General features: G+C 45.7%; 2 protein-coding genes across 2 annotated transcripts; both read left to right on the top strand.

The window, feature by feature from the left end:
- The first annotated feature begins 18,027 nt into the window (after positions 1-18,027).
- On the top strand, positions 18,028-20,258 carry LOC120706167. The gene is made up of 4 exons (XM_039990750.1): positions 18,028-18,367; positions 18,817-18,999; positions 19,088-19,147; positions 19,676-20,258. Exons 1-4 carry the CDS (start codon positions 18,152-18,154, stop codon positions 19,961-19,963), a joined length of 747 nt encoding a protein of 248 aa, XP_039846684.1. The 5' UTR covers positions 18,028-18,151; the 3' UTR covers positions 19,964-20,258.
- Positions 20,259-20,926: 668 nt separating this feature from the next.
- LOC120706166 (alanine--tRNA ligase 1) lies at positions 20,927-24,734 on the top strand. The gene is made up of 8 exons (XM_039990749.1): positions 20,927-21,337; positions 21,467-21,607; positions 21,733-21,845; positions 22,273-22,365; positions 22,563-22,665; positions 22,749-22,823; positions 23,525-23,620; positions 24,355-24,734. Exons 1-8 carry the CDS (start codon positions 21,233-21,235, stop codon positions 24,412-24,414), a joined length of 786 nt encoding a protein of 261 aa, XP_039846683.1. The 5' UTR covers positions 20,927-21,232; the 3' UTR covers positions 24,415-24,734.
- The last annotated feature ends 90 nt before the right edge of the window (positions 24,735-24,824 follow it).

Genomic DNA, 24,824 nt, shown 5'->3' on the forward strand with positions numbered 1-24,824 from the left:
CATGAAAGAAATCGCAGGAAACAAATCATTTGAACACAACTGAGAGGCCTCTGTCTGCGCTTAACCGGTCAGACCGGTGCAACAGACAAATCAGACTGGTCTGCATGGTCTGCATGGCGCTGTGACCGGCCCAATGTAGAGCAACCGGTCAGACCGGTGTCAAGGACTGGTCAGACCGGTCGCCACCCAGAAACTAAACTTCACTTCTAAACTTGGGTGACAACCCTTAAACTAATTCCATACATGCAAACAAAAATAATGGATGCCATGATGCATAATCTGCAACAGGATTTTTCAAATGCAAAAGAAAAAGACACAACAACATGATGCATGAGCACCTTATGTTAATCTCTCACCAACACTGAACACTTACTCACAACTCTAGCAAAAACTATATAGGGCTATTACAAGTAATCCCACCCACACTATTAAATTACTTTCATTCTCGGGAATTCATTTTTAATTTGTAGTATCTGAAAATTAGTCGTGCTCGTACCACCCCCCAGTGTGTTTCAGCTCTGAAACCAGCTGTGACAGAACCGCCAAATTAAAACTCTAATTAAGCGTAATGACCGTCATTTGAACACATCGGGCGCATTAGCTTAACGGCTTAATTTGACGATCCTTTCTCAACCCACGGTCCGATCGAAACAATACCGGTAGTCCCACGCGATGGTGGGCGCAGATGGTACAAGCATGACAATATACTTAAAAATAGAACAACATGACATAAATAATACACAACTTTTTACAAACCCAGTTCAAATACAGTAGTTTTACAAAGTTTACATAAATAAAATAATTTACAACTTTACACTAGGGAATCCAGGTTCAAACGGAAAGTAACCTACAACTAATTTAGTGTCCAGCCACTGCTCTACCGGTCAGACTGGTTCGACCAACCGATCAGACCGGTCTGCATGGATTCCCCATGTGAACTACCGGTCAAACCGGTCCTTCGACCGGTCAGACCGGTCTAAGCAAAACAGAGGGGTTGCACCCTCAGGCCTCAAGCGTACAACCCGCCAATTCCCTAATCTAAGGGTCTCGCTCCACGACCTGCCACCCCTCTGCATCCCGGTGGATGAACTTGACACAACAGGGGCAGGAGTCGACGTCCTGGGGTCCTGAAACAAATTAATGGTGGCAACAACCCTGAGCAACTAATACTCAGCAAGACTTACCCGATCAGTGGGTATAACTTAGCCCACATAACTAGACATGCAAGGCTTTTGGCTGGTGGTTATTTTGCAGAATAGCGACTAAAGTAATTCCTTACTTTAAGTATTTTAGCTCCACATTCTATACAAATTAACTCTAATCTAATGTTTGCATGAATCAACTATAGCAAACATGTTGGTGCAATCAAATAATAATTCCACGTGTTCATTATCATATTTATACATATCCTCATTCTATCATAAGACTATGATGCAGCAAAGAGATCAAGGCCCTCATAACCGCAAGACACGGCGAATCGATTCGATTTAACCTTGCAACGTGGACCTAACCAACACGGCACGCAAAAGCCCTATCGGACCCCACGCACCGACCTTTCCCCTCCCCGCCTCGAACTACAGGAACCAGCCCAACGACATATGGTCAGCCGAGCTCAACGTGAGACCACCAAAAGTAAACATATGCATCCCCATTTCTCCGCGACTACTCGACTACCCCAGGAGTTGGGTGCGGGTTCCTGTACTTTCGAAGCAAAGCAGTACTCGGCTTACCGGTTTCGACTATCTCCTACTCCTGGCATGCGGTTAGTACAATTCAATCCCCGATCAGCACTGCCGACAACGACCGGTCCTTAACCGACTCAGACGGGGCTAAGGCACCCAGGAATCCTATCCTGCTGCCATACCTATACATCATCATCACTCCCCGTCCGGTCTCACATTTTCATATCACTTTCAATAACTCAGGGACTGTAATATAAACAGATATAACTTATATCTCGCGAGTAACCGGAAATTACCTGACTTCTAAATATCCTATATCTCGCGAGTGACAAGAAGTCACTCGACTTCTATCGAGAACTTATTAAGCATAGCATTTCTATCGTCCTATACATACTAGTATAACTCAAGGAATCTAAGGATCATGCAACTCGGGTTGCAATCAACTCCTGAAACATAATGCACAAGTAATAGAAACGTATATATATGTCATAATTTAAAATAATAGGACATGCACCGGGGCTTGCCTTGCGTCTACTGCTCAGTGCTAGGGTGAATTGGGCCTTGGGCCGACTCCTCATGATCCTCGTGCTGCAGGGCTTGCCCCTGTGGCTCCTGTGGCTCCGCAACCACCTCGTACACAATTTCCTCCGCCGCGGCTGCTACACGGATGCATATGCATATGACATGAGAGAATGCATGCATGATTTATAAAAATTACAAGTAATCAATAACCAAATCAATTTCTATCCATTTAACACGTATGCATATGTATTCGCTTGTTACGCGCTGATGACTCCCCTCTTTGCTCGACGAAGAGGGATAGATGCTTCTACGCATTCCTGTTTTGATGAGATAATTTTTCCCGGGAGCCTTATTTATATTTCACAAGAGAGTTACATGAGAGATCTGCCTCATTAAAAGCCGCTAATTTGTAATCGCAGATAAGATTTTTTCCATCTCAAAGCTGATTCACCTGTAAAACCATGTCATATAGTTTCACATTTATTACAATGCCCTCGGCGTTTCGTACCGAAGAACTTCTCTGCCTTCGGCTTTTCGCACGACAGAACTTTCCTTGCCCTCGGCATTTCGCACCGAATGACTTCTCTTGCCCTCGGCATTTCGAACCGAAGGACTTCTCTGCCTTCGGCTTTTCGCACTATAGGACTTTCCTTGCCCTCGGCATTTTGCGCCGAAGGACTTCTCTGCCTTCGGCTTTTCACACGATAGGACTTTCCTTGCCCTCGGCATTTTGCGCCGAAGGACTTCTCTGCCTTCGGCTTTTTGCATGACAGGACTTTTCTTGCCCTCGGCATTTTTCGCCGAAGGACTTCTCTGCATTCGGCATTTCGCACCGAAGGACTTCTCTGCCTTCGGCTTTTCGCCCGACAGGACTTTCCTTTCCCTCGGCATTTTGCGACGAAGGAGTTTTCTGCCTTCGGCATTTCGCACCGAAGGACTTCTCTGCCTTCGGCTTTTCGCCCGACGGGACTTTCCTTTCCCTCGGCATTTTGCGCCGAAGGAGTTTTCTGCCTTCGGCATTTCGCACCGAAACACTTCTCTGCCTTCGGCTTTTCGCACGATCGGACTTTCCTTGCCCTCGGCATTTTGCGCCGAAGGACTTCTCTGCCTTCGGCTTTTCGCCCGACAGGACTTTCCTTTCCCTCGGCATTTTGCGTCGAAGGAGTTTTTTTTGAACCCAATAGCCCCAATACTATTTCGACGGAGACCATTTCGACAACGATAAGTTCGACGAAGAGAATTCCGACGAATACCCATTCGACGAAGACCACTTTGAACTTTTACGAAGACCACTTTTGATGAAGACAACTTCGACGACGAGAATTCCAACGAAGACCACTTTGAAATTCTGACGAAGATCATTTTGTCGAAGACAACTTGGACGAAGACCATTTTGTCGGAGAGAATTTCTAACAAAGACAATTTTGTTGAAAATAAATTTTGACGAAGACCATTCTGTCGAAGAAATTTTTTTGACGAAGACCATTTTGTCGAAGACAAATTTCGACAAAGACCATTTTGTCGAAGACAACTTCGACGAAGACTATTGTGTCGAAGAGAATTTCTGACGAAGACCATTCGTGAAAGATCATTTGGCGAAGATAATTTCGACGAAAACCATATCGACGAAGACCCTGTCGACAAAGACCAGGTCGACGAAGATAAATTCGACGAAGGCCATTCGAAGAAGATTATTCGACGAAGATATTTTCGACAAAGACCCTGTCGACGGAGACCATGTCGATGAAGATAATTTCGACGAAGATCACTCGGCGAAGATCATTCAGCGAAGATAATTTTGACGAAGACCATTTTGACGAAGATAATTTCGACGATGGCCATTCGAACTTCGACGAAGACCATTATGACGAAGACCATTTTTGGACTGGACGAAGGTCATTTCGGCTAAGATATTCTCGACGAAGACCATTCTTGGACTCGACGAAGGCCATTTTGGCTAAGATATTCTCGACGAAGACCATTCTTGGACTCGACGAAGGCCATTTTGGCTAAGAGAAAAGTCGACGAAGATCATTCTTGGACTCGAGAAAGGCCATTTCGGCGAAGATAATCTCGACGAAGCCCATTCTTGGACTCGACGAAGATTGTGTCTACGAAGACCTAGTTCACGAAGACAACGTCGACGAAGATAATTTCTTCGAAGATTTTGTGACGAAGATCCATTTGGATGAAGATACCTTCGACGAAGATAATTTCGACGAAGATAATTTCGACGAAGACCATTTCGATGATGATATTTTCGGCGAAGACCATTCGAACTTCGACGAAGGCCATTTTTGGACTAGACGAATGACATTTCGGCTAAGATAATCTCGATGAAGACCATTTTTGGACTCAACGAAGGCCATTTCGGCGAAGAGAAATGTCGACGAAGCCCATTCTTGGACTCGACGAAGATTGTGGCGACCAAGACCTTGTCCACGAAGACAACATCGACGATGATAATTTCGTCGAAGACTTTTCGACGAAGGTCCATTTGGATGAAGATACCTTCGACGAAGATAATTTCGACGAAGACCATTTCGACGAAGACCATTCGAACTTCGATGAAGACCATTCTGACGAAGACCATTTTTGGACTGGACGAAAGCCATTTCAGCTAAGATAATCTCGACGAAGACCATTCTTGGACTCGACGAAGGCCATTTCGGCGAAGAGAAATGTCGACGAAGCCCATTCTTGGACTCGACGAAGATTGTGTCGACGAAGACCTTGTCCACGAAGACAACATCGACGAAGATAATTTCGTCGAAGACTTTTCGACGAAGATCCATTTGGATGAAGATACCTTCGACGAAGATAATTTCGACGAAGACCCTTCGATGAAGATAATTTCAACGAAGACCATTCGACCTTCGACGAAGACCATTTTGAAATTCTGACGAAGATCATTTTGTCAAAGACAACTTGGACGAAGACTATTTTGTTGGAGAGAATTTCTAACGAAGACAATTTTGTTGAAAACAACCTTCGACGAAGACCATTCTGTCGAAGAAATTTTTTTGACGAAGACCATTTTGTCGAAGACAAATTTTGACGAAGACCATTTTGTCGAAGACAACTTCGACGAAGACTATTTTGTCGAAGACAACTTTAACGAAGACTATTGTGTCGAAGAGAATTTCTGACAAAGACCATTCATGAAAGATCTTTCGGCGAACATAATTTTGACGAAGACCATATCGTCGAAGACCCTGTCGACAAAGACCAGGTCGACGAAGATAAATTCGACGAAGGCCATTCGTAGAAGATCATTCGACGAAGATATTTTCGACAAAGACCCTGTCGACAGAGACCATGTCGACGAAGATAATTTCGATGGAGACCACTCGGCGAAGATCATTCGGCGAAGATAAGTTCGACGAATACCATGTTGATGAAGATAATTTCGACGAAGGCCATTCGAACTTCGACGAAGACCATTCTGATGAAGACCATTTTTGGACTGGACGAAGGTCATTTCGGCTAAGATAATCTCGACGAAGACCATTCTTGGACTCGATGAAGGCCATTTCGGCGAAGAGAAAAGTCGACGAAGATAATTCTTGGACTCGACGAAGGCCATTTCGGCGAAGATAATCTCGACGAAGCCCATTCTTGGACTCGACGAAAATTGTGTCGACGAAGACCTTGTCCATGAAGATAATTTCTTCGAAGATTTTGCGACGAAGATCCATTTGGATGAAGATTCCTTCGACGACGATAATTTCGACGAAGACCCTTCGACGAAGATAATTTCGACGAAGATATTTTCGACGAAGACCATTCGAACTTTGACGAAGACCATTCACTGCAGCAGTGTGCAAATTCCGCAGCCCAATGTTATGCTTCAAGCGAATTCCAAAGCCCAACATATGTTGCACGTGAATTCCGAAAGTGCGTGCTAGGACGGAGGTGGTTGTAGACCGAAGATGGCGACCCGTGGGCCGAAGACCAGAGCGATCAGACTGAAAATGAGTTCCGAAGAAAGGAGCATAAGAACGAAACTAATACTGAACGTGAGCAGGGAATCAACAATAAATATTAAACATGTCAGAGCTTGCTACGAAGCCTATGACCCTAGCTCCTTCAATGGGCTTCGGCTGCACGGCCCAGGCATGTGGCCGAAGAGGAGAGATGAGTTTTGATGTGGCTTCGCCAAATCATCAATAGTAAAATCGAAACCCAATCCAAAGATGACCAGAGGCCCCCAACTGTGCTACCGAAGCCCAACATATATAAGTGTCGAAGACAACATTTATATAATAAAAACTTAACGTGCTGGATCAGCTTGTTGAGTGCTGAGCTTTGCCTTCGTCACATGATATTAGGTAAAATAATAATCCATGTGCTAACAACTATAAATTAAGAAGAGCCCCTTCGCTGTTTTAAATTATCCGGTGAAAGTGAAAAGCTTTTTAGCTCAACGGAGGAATGAGAAACGTGCACCGGCTAGCAAGTTTATACTAAGTGTGCGACTGTGCGCAGCTGTTCAGCTTTAGGTATAGCAACGTATGCCAGCAAACTGAGGCAGGCGGGGTGACCGATGCATTACCTCCGAAGCCTGAAAACCAGGGATCGATCCCTCTTGTCTGCCTGCGTTGTGAGATTTTTGCAGAAAAGAGTTTACCTAGCCGCACGTGGCCATCTTCAGCGCGGGCCGAAGCTGGGCGGCGCATGGTCGGGTTCGCCGCGGGCTGAAGCTGGGCGATGCGTCATGGGCCGAAGGGACCTTTGGGACACTGGGCCGAAGGTGGGCGACGTTTGCCGCGTTGCGGGCTGAAGATGGCGTCGAGCCGAAGACCAGAGGGTGCTTCACCGCGTTGCGGGCCGAAGCAGGCGGAAGATGATGCCGGGCCGAAGACCGTAGGCCGGCTTCGCCGTGGGCCATTGCCTGGGCCGAAGTTGGAGTCGCCTTCGGATTGGCCGAGGGGTCCTCCGCGGGCCGAAGGTGGCGTCGTGTTGCAGGCTAATGTGCCATTGTCTTTGCTTGGCTTGGGCTGAAGGTGGACGAAGCCTGCGGCGTCGCAGGTTGCAGATGACGCTTTGCCGCGGGCCGGAGGGGCTGCCGAAGCCTGGCTGGGGCAGTTCGCGCGTCGTGGGCCGAAGATGTGGCAGAGCGCGTCTGCCATATGCCGAAGGGGCGCGCGGCGCGAAGCCCACACAGCCGAGGCCCGCGCTGCTGAAGACCATATTTATTGGGCTGGAGTCAGAGTTGGGGCGTCTTTTTCTTTTTTATATTTAAAAAAATAAAAATTTTAAATATATATGTCTGTTTTGAAAATTTTCGAAAATACCCCCGGTCGCCCGGCCTAGGGGCGACAGGACCCTAATGTAATTTTTTTTGAATTTGCAAAGAGGTCTCTGGCCGGGGGGAGGGCCCCCCGCCGCCGGGGCGACAGGGGTCTCCCACCCTATATAAGCCATGGCCTCCATTCCCTTCTCATTTGAGCCCAAAAATTACACCAAAAATTCAAAAAAAAGAGAGGGGCGAGGAGAATAAAAGCGGCGAAGCTCTGCCGAATTACGCACTTGTGATCTACAGGTAACTTCCGTATAAATCTGTTGATATTATATAACAATTTAATTTAATTAGCGGATTAGCTGAATTAGATTTGGTACTTTAGAACACTTGTTTAGTATTACAATTTCAGTACTATTACAGACTTGTTTTTAAATTAATTATGAATTAGAATAGAATTATGACAGTACCTTATTGATATTGCAGCATAAGGCAATAGAATTACGACAGTACCTATATTTTCACACATCGATTTGGTATACGATAGCTGCATTATTGAAATCATTGTTCGTCATTTGGCGCACCACACTATAGCGCTAATGTCTTCGTCAGGATCAACCTACATTCCGTGGAGCAAGTGTGAAGCCACCGTATCCGAAGGAATTGATGTGCCAATGTGCTTCTGCGGTTCGTTATGCAAGTTCATGTAATCTGAGGTTTTAGGAGATAACTACGGCATGAGGTTTTTTATGTGTGAGAACTACGAATATGATCCACCTAAGCGATACGCCAAAGACCGGGCCAAGGTAGCAGGACAACAGACGCTATTTTTCTTTGTGACCTAACATTGAGTTATGATTCTAACTTTTGTTGGACAAAGTCTACTCCACCTTTTTGTGATTTTATGCAGTGGTTCGACACCGTGCAGTCGCAGCAGGCAAAGGACTTTGTGGAACAACAAGCAAGGTGGACTGCAGAACATTGGCGCCGAATGAAGCACGAGGAACAGTAAGAGGAGAAGCGCAAGAAAGAGCAAGAAGAGAACCGCAAGAGGATGGAGGAGGTGGATCGTAAGGCGGCGGCAGAACGTGAAGCTGACAGGGAGAGAAAGCGAGAGAGGGCGCGCCGTGCGAAGGAAGATGGGCCCGAAGCAATTAGGAAGGGCAAATATCCTCGGTGCACTCAGTAGAGTAGTACCATGTAATCCCGGCATTTTACATTCCATAAGGCATGGTAGGTTTAGATGCAACAAGAAATTACCTTATAACGTGCACATGCCACTGCAATTAGTTATTTATGTTTTCAGTTGAGAGCTTGACTCTGTGTGTTGTAACTTTTTCCATTAATTTGCAGTTGTAGCCGGGAATCTATGAAATCTTTGAACTTGTCCTTAATATTTTCGGAGCTTTTCATGTCACTAGAATACTAAAAAGCACATATTTAATTAATATAACGATAAGAAATAAGAACTAAGAAATGCATTACATAATGTGAACCATCAACTTTACATCATAATACAACGGTAATGAAACACATCACACATGCAGTGGCATGGCAGAACCCATTGTAAACTACGGTAAACAGATTCTGGACTAACCTAACATGCCTTAGGTAATTTAAAAAAACACAACAAACACGACGATGCAGCATGTCACTAGCAGTATGGTAGTTCTAGTAGCCGTACCCCCACACAGCAAACTGCGTTGAGCCTTCTCCGCAGTATCCACCCATTGCAGGTGGTGCAGGCGGTGGTGGCGGAGGCGTAGGGCCCTTTTTCCTGTGACAAGGGCAGTTGCAGTAAGGAATAGTGCATGGGTCATCCTGTGAAGCGGCCGCATTGCTGCTATCATCATCTTCGTCGTCTTTGTTAACCTCGCTCACTTCCTTGTAATGGTTTACCTTGCATTCTAGATCAAAGATCTTTATCTGGAGGTACTCGATGAACTCCAGAACTGAATCAATTGGTGTAGGATCGACCCACCTATTAAAACCACAGTTTTCTGGAGCATCGGAAGACTGCAAAACAAATTTCATGTAAGGTGTCTCAATGAAAATAAAGAAATGAAACAACCGAGTATTACCCATGCGTGTGGACATTTAAAGAAACGCCGACCGTCATCCATCCCGTCGGTGCACATCTGCACTAAGCAGTCCTCACCATGTCTGTATTTTGGCCACAGTTCTCTACGGTTATCGTATTGTCGAAGAGGAGTTTCATTGGTAAATTCACTCTTGTGCTGTGGCGGAAACTCAAACACTGGTTCCGGAAAGGAATCAGGTCTAAGGGACCCCTCCCATATTATGGGGTCTCCCTTTCTTCCCCCTTTTCCTTTCCCAAAACCGTAGTAATTCTTCCCGCTAGACCCACCTCCAGACATTGGGTATACAATGAGCTTTGGTGTTTGAGTGCTGCTGGGAGTTCATAAACTTCGGAGTATTTATAGGCGCACAAAGGTCTGATACCCGGAGTGTGGAGTGTAAATACACCTGAAAAGCCTACATGACAACATAGTGAAGAGGCTAGCTGTCCTAACACTAAAAAGTCTAGATTCGATTCTCGAACTGACTACTCGATGCATCTCTGTGTATGTAGAGCATCTAAGTGCATGCAGACTCACAGCACTGCATTGCTGCCGCTCGGTCGATCGCGCCTAGATGCCGCCTTCCCCACTACACGCCACAGACCTTCACTGTAGAATGACAGGTTCGTCATCCTCGCCAGAGAGACTGCTTTGAAGGTGAGCTGGTGTGGTTGCCGTGTTGTCACATCTTTTTTGAAATGGTGAAAGGGCACTGCTATTGAGTTGTCGTCTTTTGTCACGTATGTCAGGGCAAACAATGCGACATGTGGGAAACCCGTGATTGCCGTGCTGAGCAGTGGCAACCTGTGATCTCGTACTCGCGGCTAGATACACTATGGTCCGTATTTTGAGCTATACGAGCGTGTCACGAAGTTTACACTGTATGTGGTAGTCGTCATCATCGTCGGCGGGATCTTGGCCGCTAACTCCTGCCGCACCTAACTTGTCTTTCATTAAATCACGGAAAAAATTCGCAAGAACTTCTCTTATTTCACGAGCATTATGGAATCCACAAACACAACAAGTTCACATCAATGGTATCTATAGAAACAAATGACAAGTAAACTACCAAAATCATAAACATCGGATACAAATAAGCGGTCCACAACTATCTCATTACAAATAAACATCAGAGATACAAATATCGGATATATCTAACCACCCCTAGGGCGTCGGACCCTCTTAGCCCTCTGCTGGGCACGGACATGGCCCTCTGAGTAGGTGTGACGATCTGGAGACCTCACCTGTCGCTCAGGATGCAAAAGGGGCTGCAGTGTCTGCTGCTGAGAGATCCCAAGTGGTGCTCCTCCTAGCTGTGAATAGCCCAAGACATCGGGGTCACCGTGCGCGCCAGGTGAGTCTGGAGTCAAGCTGTCGAGTTCGTATAAGGTAAAGCCCTCGTTATCTGGAACGAACGTACTCGAAACAAACCCTGCATAACATATAAACATAAACAAACATATGTTGCGTGGTAAATTAGTGACTGTATTGAGAGAGTGTTTTGTACCAGGTCGAAAGGAGAAAGAAGAAGGTCCGGTGCCCGCATCGGGGTAGAATCCTACGCATAAAATGCGGATGTTAGCGTACGCTCGTGTCTTTTGTCATGACATGTAGAAACCGAAATACGAAACATAAACTAACCTGTGTAGCCCGGTATCTGTGGCCCCGGTACCATCCCTGGATACGGTCCGCCAACTGGTGGTGCCCCTCTAAACATTCCAGTATGGTCGAACGCAGTAGCTGGATCGTATCCTGTTTGTGATATTAGTAAATATGTAGCAACACTTGATCTAATTTTAAAGAGATATCTACGTTACCTGGAGTTGTGTCGTACTGCGACGTCGGCCCGTGCACGGTCGCCAGACACGGGAACGACGACGAGGCCTGGGATGACTCGTGGCTGTCTTCGTACTGCACACGGCTTCCCAAGTTGTGCACTATCTGACGCAACTGGTCACGCTGCCTCGACCATGCATCTGTCCGCTCAAACTGGGTCATTGATGATTCGGCACATACCCTCGTCAGGTAAGTCGAGCAGTCTATCTCCATCATGTTGCAAAGGCGAAACTGCATCCATTCAGTAAAGAAACAGTTAGAAACACATGAATTATCTTATGAATATTAACATATATATATATATGTATATATATATGCAAATATGATCAAGAGACTCACCACGCCAGCTAGTGCCTCCACGTGGTGCCGGGCATAGCCATCCTGAGGCCTCGCCTGGTGTGGCTGCGGGTGAGTGTCAACATAAACCAGATGAGCCCGAGTCCGGGGTAAGTACCAGGTGAGGTAAGCCCTAAAGGAGCTGTCTGTGTGTGGTCCTGTTGGATGGACCAAGTGCTCGTCAGCATGTTCCCATTGGTCCACCCACGGCTGCATCTTGGTGAGCCAATCATCAGAGCACGGCAAGCCACTCCTTGACAACCTACAAAAGTGGACCACAAAGAATCGTTAGATTCGACACGAATGTATGAGCCAAGTTCATTCATAATTACATGTGGTCCTGGCGACTGACACGCTCCAACGCGGTGGGCACCGGAAACTCCTGGTGCTGCCCAAACTGTCTCCTGACTCTCCATGGGCAATATGCCTCAACCACGATATCGTAAAAAAGGACGGCTGTAGTAAACCACAGGCTCGCATTCGCGGAGCAGTGCGAAGACAGGCATGCTGGTGCACGGGTAGCCATAGCCTCAAGGCTGTAAGGCTCCCAGACAACGTCCTCAGGCATCAACATGTCAAGCTCCGAAACAAACTCAGGACATGCGCGTCTAACCTGTGCATGCGCCCAGGACCTCTGCAGTCCGAATAAGTAAAATTAAAAGTGCGCTAATGCATCATGTAACAATGAATAACAAAATTAGATTTGTTGCGAACGTACCTGACGCCAGATCCAGAGAGTTCCCATAGTGGGCCTGTCGTCCTCCTCGTCGCCGTACATGGCTGCGTGGTAAGGCTCGTGGCTGACGATGGGCCGACCAACAGCTAGCCTCTCGTACGACCAAAGTTGTAGCAGTAGTGGGCACCCCGTCAGGATAGCGTTCCCATGTGTCTTCATGCAGCCATCGCAGAGTCCACGGTAAGTGGCTGCAAGTACCGCCTCACCCCAGTTGTAGGCCGGTACGTCCTCGTCCCCATCTGCAATCTCCCATGCATACGGAAGGAGAATCCTATCGACCGAATTGCCATGAGTGTTGTTGAACATGATGTAATCCTATCCGTAATCTGTCAACGAGCGCTGTCAGGAGGGATCAGTCGAGCTGAATAGGCCCACCCTCGACAAGACGGCCCAGAGTCAGTAGACCGGACTCACGTAACCTGCAATAAACAAAATTGTCGATACAAAGGAATACCGATGAATACATAAGTGATAAACAATAATATTTCATTACATACATGTCAACCCAATCGTGGTGTATAGAGATCGCCTGCCCAGGTGGACGAGGACGTAGCACCTCTAGGGATCGGTGCTCAACTGCTGCAAAAAAAGACATGTGGCTCGAGTCGATAACTGGGTCTAGCAAGGAGTCCATCTCCATACCTGCATTCAAAAATATATGAGAACACATAGGTACATATATGTTCCATACAAACTGGACGCACGATTACTACATATTACAAATAGGTTCGATACAAACTCCACGCACGATTAGTATATAGGTACAAACTGCACACTGGTGGATCATGACACCGAGTGCCTTCCACGAGCAATTCTCGCCGATGGTCGTTTGAACGTAGGAGGTGCTCCATCTCTGGGATTTCCGGAAGGACCGACGTCAGCAGCATCGTGAAGTGCATTCTGAGGACACTTCTTGTAGTTGTGACCCAATGCTCCACATTGGCTGCAATGCTTTTGTGACTTGCTTGCTTCGGACTCGTCCATACCATTCCGAATACGACGTGTCTGACGGCGGCCTTTGCCTTTCTTAGTGGCTGGATCAGGAATAAACATCTTATCCTCATTATCCTGAATGAAAGGTCCCACTATTCTAATCCTGTATACCTCATGTCCCCAGGTGGATACAGCTGCTTCCTTTCTGAAGTAAGGTGAAACAAAAACTCCTTGCTATAACACAGACTCTGCACATGCCGCAATGAAATGCGAGCATGGCAAATGCAATAACTTAGGTTTCATGCAGGAGCATAAGGCTTTGCCATCTACTGTAATCAAACTCTCCTGTACCACCCTATCTCTACGGATACCACGACCAGTTCTATCCTTGCATAGAACCTCAAATATATGCTCCATTGTACCTGTCGATATGACGCTGTGCAGTTTGGCCTTTTCAATCTTCTGTTGCATATATTGTGTCACTCTTGTGCAAAACTGAATTTGGGGGTTGGTGATGTTTATGCTTGCAGCCATGTAACGCTCTCTGAAATACTTCATGCACCTATACATGATTAACTCAACAATTTCCACAAGAGGAAAGGCACAACAAAAATGCATAATCATATTGAAACATTCTGCATTGTCCGTTGTCTGAATATCATACTGTATTCCATTGGTATCATAAAGGAATGACCATTTCTCCTTAGGTGCACCTCGAATTCAGTGTGAAAATGGCTTCTCAATTGAATCCCTAGCCTCTGCAGCCTGACTCGTGCTTGTTCCTGACGCCCTTACCTTCACTAGCTCTGCAGTCAACTGATCAAGCATCTGTCATAATGCATTGAATTTTCTCTGTTGATTTTTGGTGCACAACCTCTTAAATATGTTCTTAAGATCCTTGTTCTTGAAGTGGTCATAGAAGTTTGCACCCATATGTCTAATGCACCACCTGTTTTGGACATCGGGCCACAATGGAGGCGTTGTCGCAGTTCCACATTGTAATTTTAGTATTGATTGTAGCAGACCTGAATGCCTATCACTAATAAGGCACACATCTGGACGTGCAGGAACAACGTGAACCTTCACTCGTTCAAGGAACCAATACCAACTGTATAAGTTCTCATTCTCAACAAATGCAAATGCGAGCGGAACTATTTGGTTGTTGCAATCTACCCCGATTGCGGTGAGTATCTGACCTTTATACCTTCCAGTCAGAAATGTGCCATCAATGCAGATCACCGGAAGACAATACTGAAATGCCCTAACACAGGCACCTAGGCAAAAGAAGGCTCGTTGCAGAATGCTTTGCCCCTAGTCACGGCTGGTACGAGGTATGTGTCATAAAAGCTTCCAGGATTTCTAGCAGCAACCTGGGATAATATACGAGGTAGGTTATCATATGATACCTCGTATGTGCCGAACCGCATCTCGAACACCCTTTGTTTAGTCTGCCATGCCTTCAAATAACTAATGGTGTACTGGTAAGTCTGCTCAATGTGTCGAACAATCATTTTTGGCTCATAATTTAGGTTGTCCATAATCAACCCATATATTTGCTTTGCAACAAAGTCGCATGATATATTGCGATGCGAGAGAAGAACTTCTGACAGCAAACAAGTGTGCTCTGTCACAATGGAACATTTCCAGTTCGACTTCCATTTTCCCTTGAATGCATGTACTCGCCATGGACATCCATCATTCACACACTTGACCTCATATTCTTTACTGCCAGACTTTACGACTCTAAATTCTTGTTTCAATGATATTGCCCATAGTCTCACAGCATATTTTACAGCTTCAATGTTTAGATATGTTGCACCTTGCACTACCTCATTCCCTCTGTACTCTCACTCCTAATTTCGTACGTCTTCTGCGACATGATTGCCAAAACCATGCTCCTTCCACTCTTTTGGCAATGAGTACTGCTTGTCATCAGATGAGCCCTCATATTCTTCCATCTCTATTGCGGTTTGGTCTTCTGCCTCCATCTCGTCCACAATGCTATGTATCCTCTCTCCCTCATCAGCAAGGCCCTGTGGCCCAATGTTTTGGTTCTCTATCTTTTCTGACTCATCTTGCTCAACATAGTTGGTCTCTCTTCGAATAATCGGAGTTGCTTGATCTGCACCATGTTGGATTTCATTTTGTGTCTTCTCTCAGATTTGAACAAGAATGCCAGAGGCCACCCACGCTCTAGGGCTGCTTGCATGTACTTCTGCCAGTCATCAGTGCTGTGTATCATCATCAATTCCCATAAATCACTTTCTACCTCCCAATTAACAAGAGACTGGACGGTCATCACATGTGTCTCCGAATCAACACGGAACCCACACTGTAGCCACTTACATATGGAACCAAAACTCCTCTCCAGAGGTTTATCTATAGCGCTAGATGTGCACTTAAAGGCAGAAAGGTCTACACCATTTGGCCCATACAAAACATTGTAGTCACCAAAAAATATTTGAAACTGCATCTTGCTCGACATATCTGTATATCACAAAATACTTATCGAGTTATACTCTTTACTTCACTACCTTATTCAATAATCCGTAAAAACTAAGTATGGATTTCAACTACAACATATAAGTATTCATAACTACATGATGACACTCAAATTCTATACTGCATATTCGAAATTCTATTCTAAATCGTAATTAATTTATAAACATGTCTCTAATAGTACTGCAATTGTAATAATAAACGCGTAGTACTAATTTTCTAAACTAATTTACTACTACGTAACTAAAGTATCATTAAACTCCTACTTAAATAGTTCTACTATAGCACTAATTAAATTAAATTACTCTACAATACCAATGGAAAAATACATAAGCTAAATGTACTAACCTGCAGATCACAAGTGCGCAATCTGGCAGGGCTTCGCCGGTTCCCTTCTCCTCACCCCTCTCTTTTTTTCTGAATTTTTGAGCTCAAATGAGGAGGGAATGAGGGTAGAATGCTTATATAGGAGGGGTAGGGCCAGTCGCCCGAGGGGGGGGGGGGCGACAGGCCCCCCTGTCGCACCTGTGTGTGGGGCCCCCGGTCTCCCGAGGGAGGGCGACAGGCCCCCCTTCCACCCGCGCGCCCCCGGCCAGGGACCTCGTTGCAAATTTGAAGAAAAAAATTACATTTAGGGCCTGTCGCCCCCCATAGGGCGACCGGGGTATATTTTTGAAATTTTCCGAAACGGACATATATTTTTGAAATTTTGATTTTTTTTAATATAAAAAAAGAAAAAAGCGCAGAGTTGGGCCGAAGAGGTTGTAACAAAGGTACTTGCTGGGCCGAAGGCGTGCTGATGCTGGCCTTTGTGTGGCACCGGAGGTGGCCGCGCCGAACACCGGGTGCCAGAGTGCCGCGTTCGTGCGGGCCGAAGCCTGGTGCGGCTCGAAGCCGAAGGCATGCACGTCTAGGCCAAGACGAACGAAGGAACGGTGGCCTTTACTGGCTTGCAAAGGAAGTGGAGGCGAAGGCCAATAGGCCATGAGTGATGGAGCTAATTGCAGACGAAGCCAGTTTTTGACAGGCGACGCCAGACGAAGACGGTGATAGACGAAGGATCACTAGACGGTGTGATGGAACGAACCGACAGTGGGCGCCAAACTGTTAGGGAGAAAACTCCGTCAAGCAGTAGAAGTGGAGAAAGTCACAAAGAGCATACAAATATGAGTGAACTCAAAAGAGAGAGCCCCCTTGACCCTTTGGGTCAGCTGTATATATAGAAGGGGGAAGGTGGCAATTTGCCCCCGGCCCCCCTGAGAAGTACATAATTTACACTTTGGGCCCTTGGGCCTTTACAATCAGCCCATTTAGATTGTTGGACTGGGCCATTTCCCCAACACACACCTGCCCCACCGCGCCGGCCCCCGTGAACTCATCCGTGATCTTCCCGCCCTTTCCCTTCCCCGCAGCGGACGCCGGGGACGAGGAAGGCGCAGCGGACGGCGGGGCCGGCTGCGCGGCGGAGGATGCCGCGAATCGCGCGAGTAGGAGGCCGGCCGGGGACGCGCGGCAGGGGGCGGCCGGTGACGGCGCGCCGGCACGGCGGAGGGCAGCGGAGGAGGAGCGGAGTTGTGAGGAGAGGAGGCGGCGGGACGCCATGGGTGTTTGCCTAGGGTTTGGAATCTGTGGATGGTTCTAGAAGGAGAGGCGAATCAGTTGGCCGAGGTGAGGCGACGAGGCCACGATGGTGGTGGGCTGATGACTGCTGACAGTGCTGAGCAACGTTGAGGGGATCTTACTGTTTGTCCTTGAAAATGATTTTGACTGAGATTCTGAGAAAATGGGAATGCAATGTGATAAAAAATTCATGTGTTTTATGCGAAACCCATGAACATTGTAGGGGTGCTTGTAACAAATTGAATATTTAGATTTTAGCAGGTCTTTGAATTTTCATGCCATTTCAGTTATGTTATTAGTTATTACTCGTGTGGTCATGTTGCCTAGAAACAGCATTTCAAGGCTTCATTTGGAACAATGTTCTTTTTTAAAGATCACCCATATATTTTTTTCGAAAAGCAAGATCACCCATATATATCACAGGCTTTTGTTTGATAATTTGTTGGGCCTACTAGGGATTTCAGAATGACAGTGACCAAGTGGCAGGTGGTGCCGTGGTGGCCACTGGCCAAGAGCTAAGCTTTTGCCCACCTCAGCGCGGTGCCATGGTGACCAAGAGTTACGCGCTCCTCTCGCGTCCTCGTTCCTCAACCGCCCCACACCCCGCACGCACTACACCTTCCAACTCCACTCTCTCGATCCGAATCCAAGAGCGAAGAAGACGATGATGGCGTCATCTGCTGCCTTGCTCCAAGCTTCCACGGCCTTCGCTTCAGTCTTCTCCCCGCTCCCTTCCCGACTCCAGCCCGCGCCCCGGCTCCATCTCCGCGGCTCCCCCAACCGGCGCCGCCGCGGCGTCGCGCTCGCCGCTTCCTCCGCCGCTTCGCCGGAAGTCGAGAAAGAGCCGTCGACCTCGTCCTCATCGCAGGAGTCTGAGCCGGTGAGTACTCACGGGGGTTGTAGCAGAGATGCTGGCACCTATAGTTGGCTATGTCTGTGTTGATGAAGTGACTCGATACAGTCGTAGTGACAAAATTGTAAACTTTCAGCATCCCTTGGGTTCTTGTCAATCACATTTTTTTTAGCATGAGTGTTACTTTCTGCCATTGAAACTATGCTGTATGCTCTCCCTAAGAAAGAAAAAATTCCAACTTGCTTAAGATAATGAATTTTAATTTTCCCATGTACTTATTGAATTCACATGAAAAATGTACATGGTGAATTTGTTGAAAAATAATTGGAAATTGGCATACCACTGACACATAATTTCTTGGAAGTAACAGTACATCACTCAAGTTTCATAATTCTTTACAACGTGCCATTTTATACTCCTGCGTGCCCTGTTATGCAACCAGTAAAAACTTTTTTCTTGATATGGGTTTAGCGTAGGCTGTTGCAGACAGTGTGAAGGTGCTCAAGGAGGCGGCCAAGACAAGGAAGGTGCCTGCACCAGAGGTGCTTTCAGCATTGTCCAAGATCAAGAAGGCAAAGCTTGACACATCGACATTCTTTGAGACACTCGGCGGGACAGAGTCTCCAGGCAGGACATGGATGCTCATCTTCACTGCTAAGGTGAGAATCGAGTGACTGAAATGTTTGATAGCGTATGGATTAATTGTTTCCATTTGATGGTTGATTAGTTGAGTGCAATGTCTGTTAGGGTCGGCTGGAGAAAGGGCAGTATTTCCCAGTGACTGCAGTCCAGCGTTTCGATGCTGCGGTGAGCTTCTCACGGCATCTTCTCATGTAGATTTTATGATATGACAGTTCTGATGACCAGTGGTGCTTGAATAGTTTCTTGAGTCGCAATGGCTGCTCAAAGTTCAAACAGTATCTTGTCTGACACTGTAAAATTTCTAATTTTTGGCTGAGCAATGCAAGAAATACATGTATGCATCCTATGTGATAGTTACCAGGTATTTGCCTCTTCATTGTTTCTTACAGGGAGTATGCATCATATGTTCACATTTATCTTAGAAATAAGGAATGTTCAGCAACTTGGCCATTATTGTGCAATGCTAAGTTGAGCCAAAGCAGTACTGATATCCAGTGGCCTGAGAGAACACGATTTTAACTGCCAAAAGCATTTTGCCTAAATCCCCATAGCTGTAAGTCTGTGAGTGCCTTAAATATCATGTGATGTTGCAAATTTATACAGTGTTGGCCCACTATAGGTTTTCTTAGTTGAAGCTTTTCAAACATGAAACATGTGAAGAACTCTGATATATGGGTACTCTATTTTCTTCAGGGGAAAAGGATCGAGAATGGTATATATTTGGGCCCCATTGGGTGCTTAACCTTTGAAGGGAGGCTATCATGGAAAAAGAAAATACTTGCATTCATCTTCGAGCGGGTACGCATAAAGGTTGGACCATTTGGTCCCCTGGAAATCAGCCTCGGGAGTGGTGATGATGGCAGGGAACCCAGCACAAAGGACCCGTTCTTTGTTTGGTTCTATGTTGATGAGGAAATCGCTGTTGCGCAAGGCAGAGGCGGGGGAGTAGCTTACTGGTGCAGATGCCAGCGTGTCCCCTGAAGATCCAGTTAATCATCATTATTAAGATCAAGGAATCTGCCTCTGTAGTCTGTATAGCTAATATTCACATTTTAGATATGTGCTTTGTTCGAAAAAAAGAAAAGGAAAAAGAGGGTACGTGACGAAATTTGAGATGACAATTAGCCTTTCCAATGAGGATGTCTGTAATTGATTAGATTTTTCTCTGATAATTTCCCCATTGTCTCGGTGTACAATACCAGACGGGTCGAGTGCAGATGGAAGAATTCATATGAACACTCCAAAGTGATCACTGAACTTCCGCATTTGTTTCACATGCCTTGAGGAACCAGCAAAGATCTTGCCTTTGCGCAGTTGTTTTTCCTTGTTTCCTTGACAGATCATGTTTGGTCATGGCATCTTAATCCTTCCTGTAGACAGTCTAAATCTGTCAGGAACAAGTTTGGAAAGCTGCAGCATGTAGTATTGTTGTGTAGTGGAGAGAGAGCTCTTGGTCGAAGGTGACCGGAAGCTGTTAGAGCAAGGATTATAATTTCACTCGCTGCTGGCGGTAAGGCTGACCTCAGTAGCATGTGGCGGAGGCAGCCGGCGGGTTACGTGGCGGGCGGGCGGGCCGAGGTGGCGGGGGCGGGGCGGGGCCACGTGTGCACCAGCAGTACCAGCAGTTAGTGAGGAGGGGGCGAGAGGGAGACTGGTGAGGTCAGCCTAACAAAAGCCTGGCGCATGCAACAGCGGTGGTGGACCCCGCATCATTCAATGTTTTCCATAAACTTTGCAGCAGCCGCCACCAATACTAGCAAGAGACGGAAGGAAAAGCTGCAGCAGCATAAATCGTTCGTCAAAGTTCGGGACATCTCCAGAATAATCCAGCAAGTGAGAGATACTACACGTGGTAATATAGCTCTTTGAAGAGGCATTGCTTTGATCTTTCCAAATTCCCAGTTTATTGGGCAATGGGCAGTCCAAACCAACCTGCTCCACCAACTGTCTTTTTATCTTCAGATCAACAGAAACCTGGCAAAGAACGAAGGCACATCGAAATCAAGCCTGGGCATCTGATAGGTTTGACTGCGCCATCAGCATTTTTAACTAGCCGCGTAATTGAATCGACTTCCTTGTAGTTTCTCCCATCATCTGCTATAAATTGGCGGGCAGGCTTCGTTCGGTTCTTCAGAATATTCAGAGTCTTTCGAGCGCGTCTGATTTGGACCACTTGGCGCTAGCACCACACCCCCAGCTTCCTCCTCGCCACGGGCGGCGATCACTCCCGTACACCGCTTCCACCGAAAGATGGCGACGGAGGCTGCGCCGGCGAGGCCTGCGGGCCCCACCAGGCTTGTCTACTTCGATGACATGTGGGCTCTCCGCTCGGCCGCCACCGTCCTCGCCGTTCAGGTCTCTGTCTCCTCCCCCCCCCCCCCTCTTCTCCTCCGCCGTGCAGGAGGAATATGAAATAGCCGCCGCCGGTTCGAAGTCGAAACCCTAGGCTGCGCCCCTGCTAAGCTATGCTCCGGGTGTCCGCAGGAGGAGGGCGGCCGGGTAGCGGTGGTGCTGGACGCCACGGTCTTCTACCCGCAAGGCGGCGGCCAGCCGGCGGACACGGGCGCCATCTCCGGCGCCGGCACCAGGTTCCTCGTCGAGGATGTGCGGGCGAAAGATGGAGTGGTGAGGACTCATGACCCGGACTTTTCGTTTTCCTTAAGATGAGCTGCAGACTTGTTCATGCGATTGTAGCAGGATCTCTGAATTTTCACATGTCATGTCCCTTTCATATTGTGATCGCCATCCAGGTTTTCCACTATGGAAGATTTGAGGGTGCTGGAGAAGGATGCGGGCATGGATTTAAAGAGGGGGAAAGTGTTAGCTTGGAAGTTGATGCAGAAAGGCGCAGTTTGAATTCAAGGTGATGCAATCTGAATGATTCTATTGTGCCACAAATCTTGTTGGAGCATTAACTGAAGGAAAAGCATTGCTTTATATAGTTTAGGCTTTTCCATTTACTCATATGGCTATGGTAAACTCCTACATCTATGAATTTTTTTAGAAGAGTTTCGAGTCTTTAATAACACCCATTGATTCGGATGCAGTTGCAATCAAATCAACTAGTTAAGCTTCTTGAAGCTAACATTAACTCATAGCTGACATCCTGGCCAGATGATCCATACTTGTAGACTGTAGTGACTTTGTATTTCCACAAGGAATACCATATAGAAGTAAAAAGTGTTGTTGTACACAGAAGGTCAATGAAATAAGCTCAGTTTATGTCTGCCCCTTATTATTTCGAAATGTAAAGCTTTACCTCTCATTATGCTATCCCTGTAATGCTGCAGGCTTCATTCTGCTGGCCATTTGTTGGACATCTGTGTGGGCAATGTAGGCCTATCTCATCTGGAGCCTGGGAAAGGCTACCATTTTCCTGATGGGTATGGTTTACATTTTTTCTTCAATGCTTTTCTTATTTTGTTTTCTTCATTGTATCACTAGCATTGGGGGTCCAGTTCACCAGCTTTTACTAACTGCTGGCATGCGGCATGCCACTTCAGCTCATATTAGCATTTACTATTTTACTTGGATTCCACTTTCTGATCAGAAAACACTTTTGTGTCTCTCTTCTTTGTAGGCCGTTTGTTGAGTATAAAGGAGTAATTCCACCAGAACAAATACAGGATAAGAAAAATGAACTGGAAAGAGAAGCCAAAAGGCTAATTTCGGAAGGAGCCAAGGTAGAAAAATAATCTGAATATGTTGAAGTGCATGTCATCCTCCATCCTGTCATCTTGACTTTAAATGTTCACCATTGATGCAGGTCTTAGCCTCTATTTTTCCTTACGAGGAGGCGGCAAAATTATGTGGAGGTTCTCTGCCTAGCTACATTTCAAAGGTTAGTCACTTGTCCTGTACATTTGTTTAGATGCATCTTTGCGTGTACCAAATGTACACACTGCCAGCATCATTGATAATATTATACATTTGCATGATTCTTTAGTCAACAAAATATTCCAGTTTACCTCCTTATCAAGAATTGCAGAAACACTTCGTATCTCTTGATTTATTGATATGACCATTGTGTGATACTGCCTTGGATGTAGTGCAAGAATAAGAATAAGAAAGCGGATCAAATGACCTTGTTGCTGTTCATTTATGCCAAATTGTAAAAACACGCTCATTTATTTGTGAGAGTGATATCATTTGTTTAGCAAGGGCAAGAAACAAAGAAAAGAGCAAAAAGCCAAAAAGTGCCTAGCGGTTCTAGGATGACTTGTATTTTCAAAGAAGTTGAGCAGGCTAAGGCAACAAGTACTTTGAAGCAAGGAGCATATGAAAAAAAACAATGTAAAAGCATGTGTGACATCTGACAAATGTAGAAGGTTGCAACTCTATGGGTCAGTGTCATGAATTAACATCGAAATCAAGCATCAGTAGTTAAACTTTAATCAGGAATGTTTTAGTAGTATTTTCTATTGTTCAAGATTTATGTTGTGTTATTACGTCAATCACAGTTTTATGTTAGTGTCAATGAATCATGATGCCTTACATTTTGTTTTTCTCATTGACATTGTTCGCGACCTTATGTTTTGACAGGATAGCACTCCTCGCATTGTAAAATTTGGCGAATATCCTGGCGGTCCTTGTGGTGGTACCCATGTTGCAGATGTTTCAATCATCAATAGCCTAAAGGTAATTATCATTTTTTGATGCTATGATAGTGTTCTGACAATTTGGTTTCCCGGACCTACCAAAATTCACTACAGAATCAACCTTAAGTCATAGAAAACTGGGTTGTTGATGGGAAGTAGATTGGCTTTTATAAATCCGAACAATGATATTCGATGCAAATGATAGTTTTCATCGGTGGGCCTGTAGTTGGATATTTTAGTGTACTTTGTTAGTCAATATAAATTGTGTCTTGCTACTGTGTTTCCGATGAGTGCAGTGGTCATGTATGTTTGTCTGTAATGACCATTTATATGTATGCCAAATTAAGTAGCATGAGTATCATATTATCAGAAACTAGTGTACTGTAATGGCTCCACTTGCTTATACTAGGACAATTCTCAAGATGGCACCCGGTTTTTGTGGGGATATTCGCATGCATGGGCCAAACAGCCGAAATATGAGGATATAACACCAGACATTTTTTTTCCTGACCATGGGGAGGGATTCCCCTTGGGGGTTTCTTATTAAGGTAGAGGAGCAACAAACCCTATTTTAATAGGAAATCACTAAAACTAGTTTCATAGGGAGGTACCCACAAATTGGTAATCGTGGGTGTCCACAATTGGAGATACTTTAGAAACTCATTTACTATGATGGTGACGTTTTTGCCAGATATCTTTTTGGATTGCTTTGCATCATTTTTATATTTGTATCCCAGGACTTGGAGTCTGATCTCATTTTCTATCTTTCATCAGGTAACAAACATAAGAGTCAAGAAAGGCCTCACAAAAGTCTCGTACAGCATCAGCCCATGATCTTTTTCTGCCGGAGTCTCAGCAGGAATTTATCAAAGAAGTGAAAGTTATTATTCAGGAATCATCACAAGGCTGAATTTACTTTAATGGCATCGCAGAAAATGTGTATAGGGGACGAACAACTCATTTCTCTGTAGTATTTTGATAAGTGCTAGTTCCACTTGCACCTCAGTAGATGATCTTTTATTTGTAACTGTTTGAGTCGGAGCAGCAATTATGCTCCTCTGATGTACCTGCAAAGTGTAACCTGCACGACGCACATGTGAAATTACAATAGATTCATCACATTTATGCCAAATGACCCTATTTGTTTCTTAAAATATGTTTTTTGCCCCTCCCTTTCATTTTTATCCCTAGTTTTATCGTGGACCAGCTGCAAAACAATTCTAAAACCTTATCCCAAACCTCGC

This window comes from Panicum virgatum, chromosome 5K (genome assembly GCF_016808335.1).
Source record: "Panicum virgatum strain AP13 chromosome 5K, P.virgatum_v5, whole genome shotgun sequence".
NCBI lineage: Eukaryota > Viridiplantae > Streptophyta > Magnoliopsida > Poales > Poaceae > Panicum > Panicum virgatum.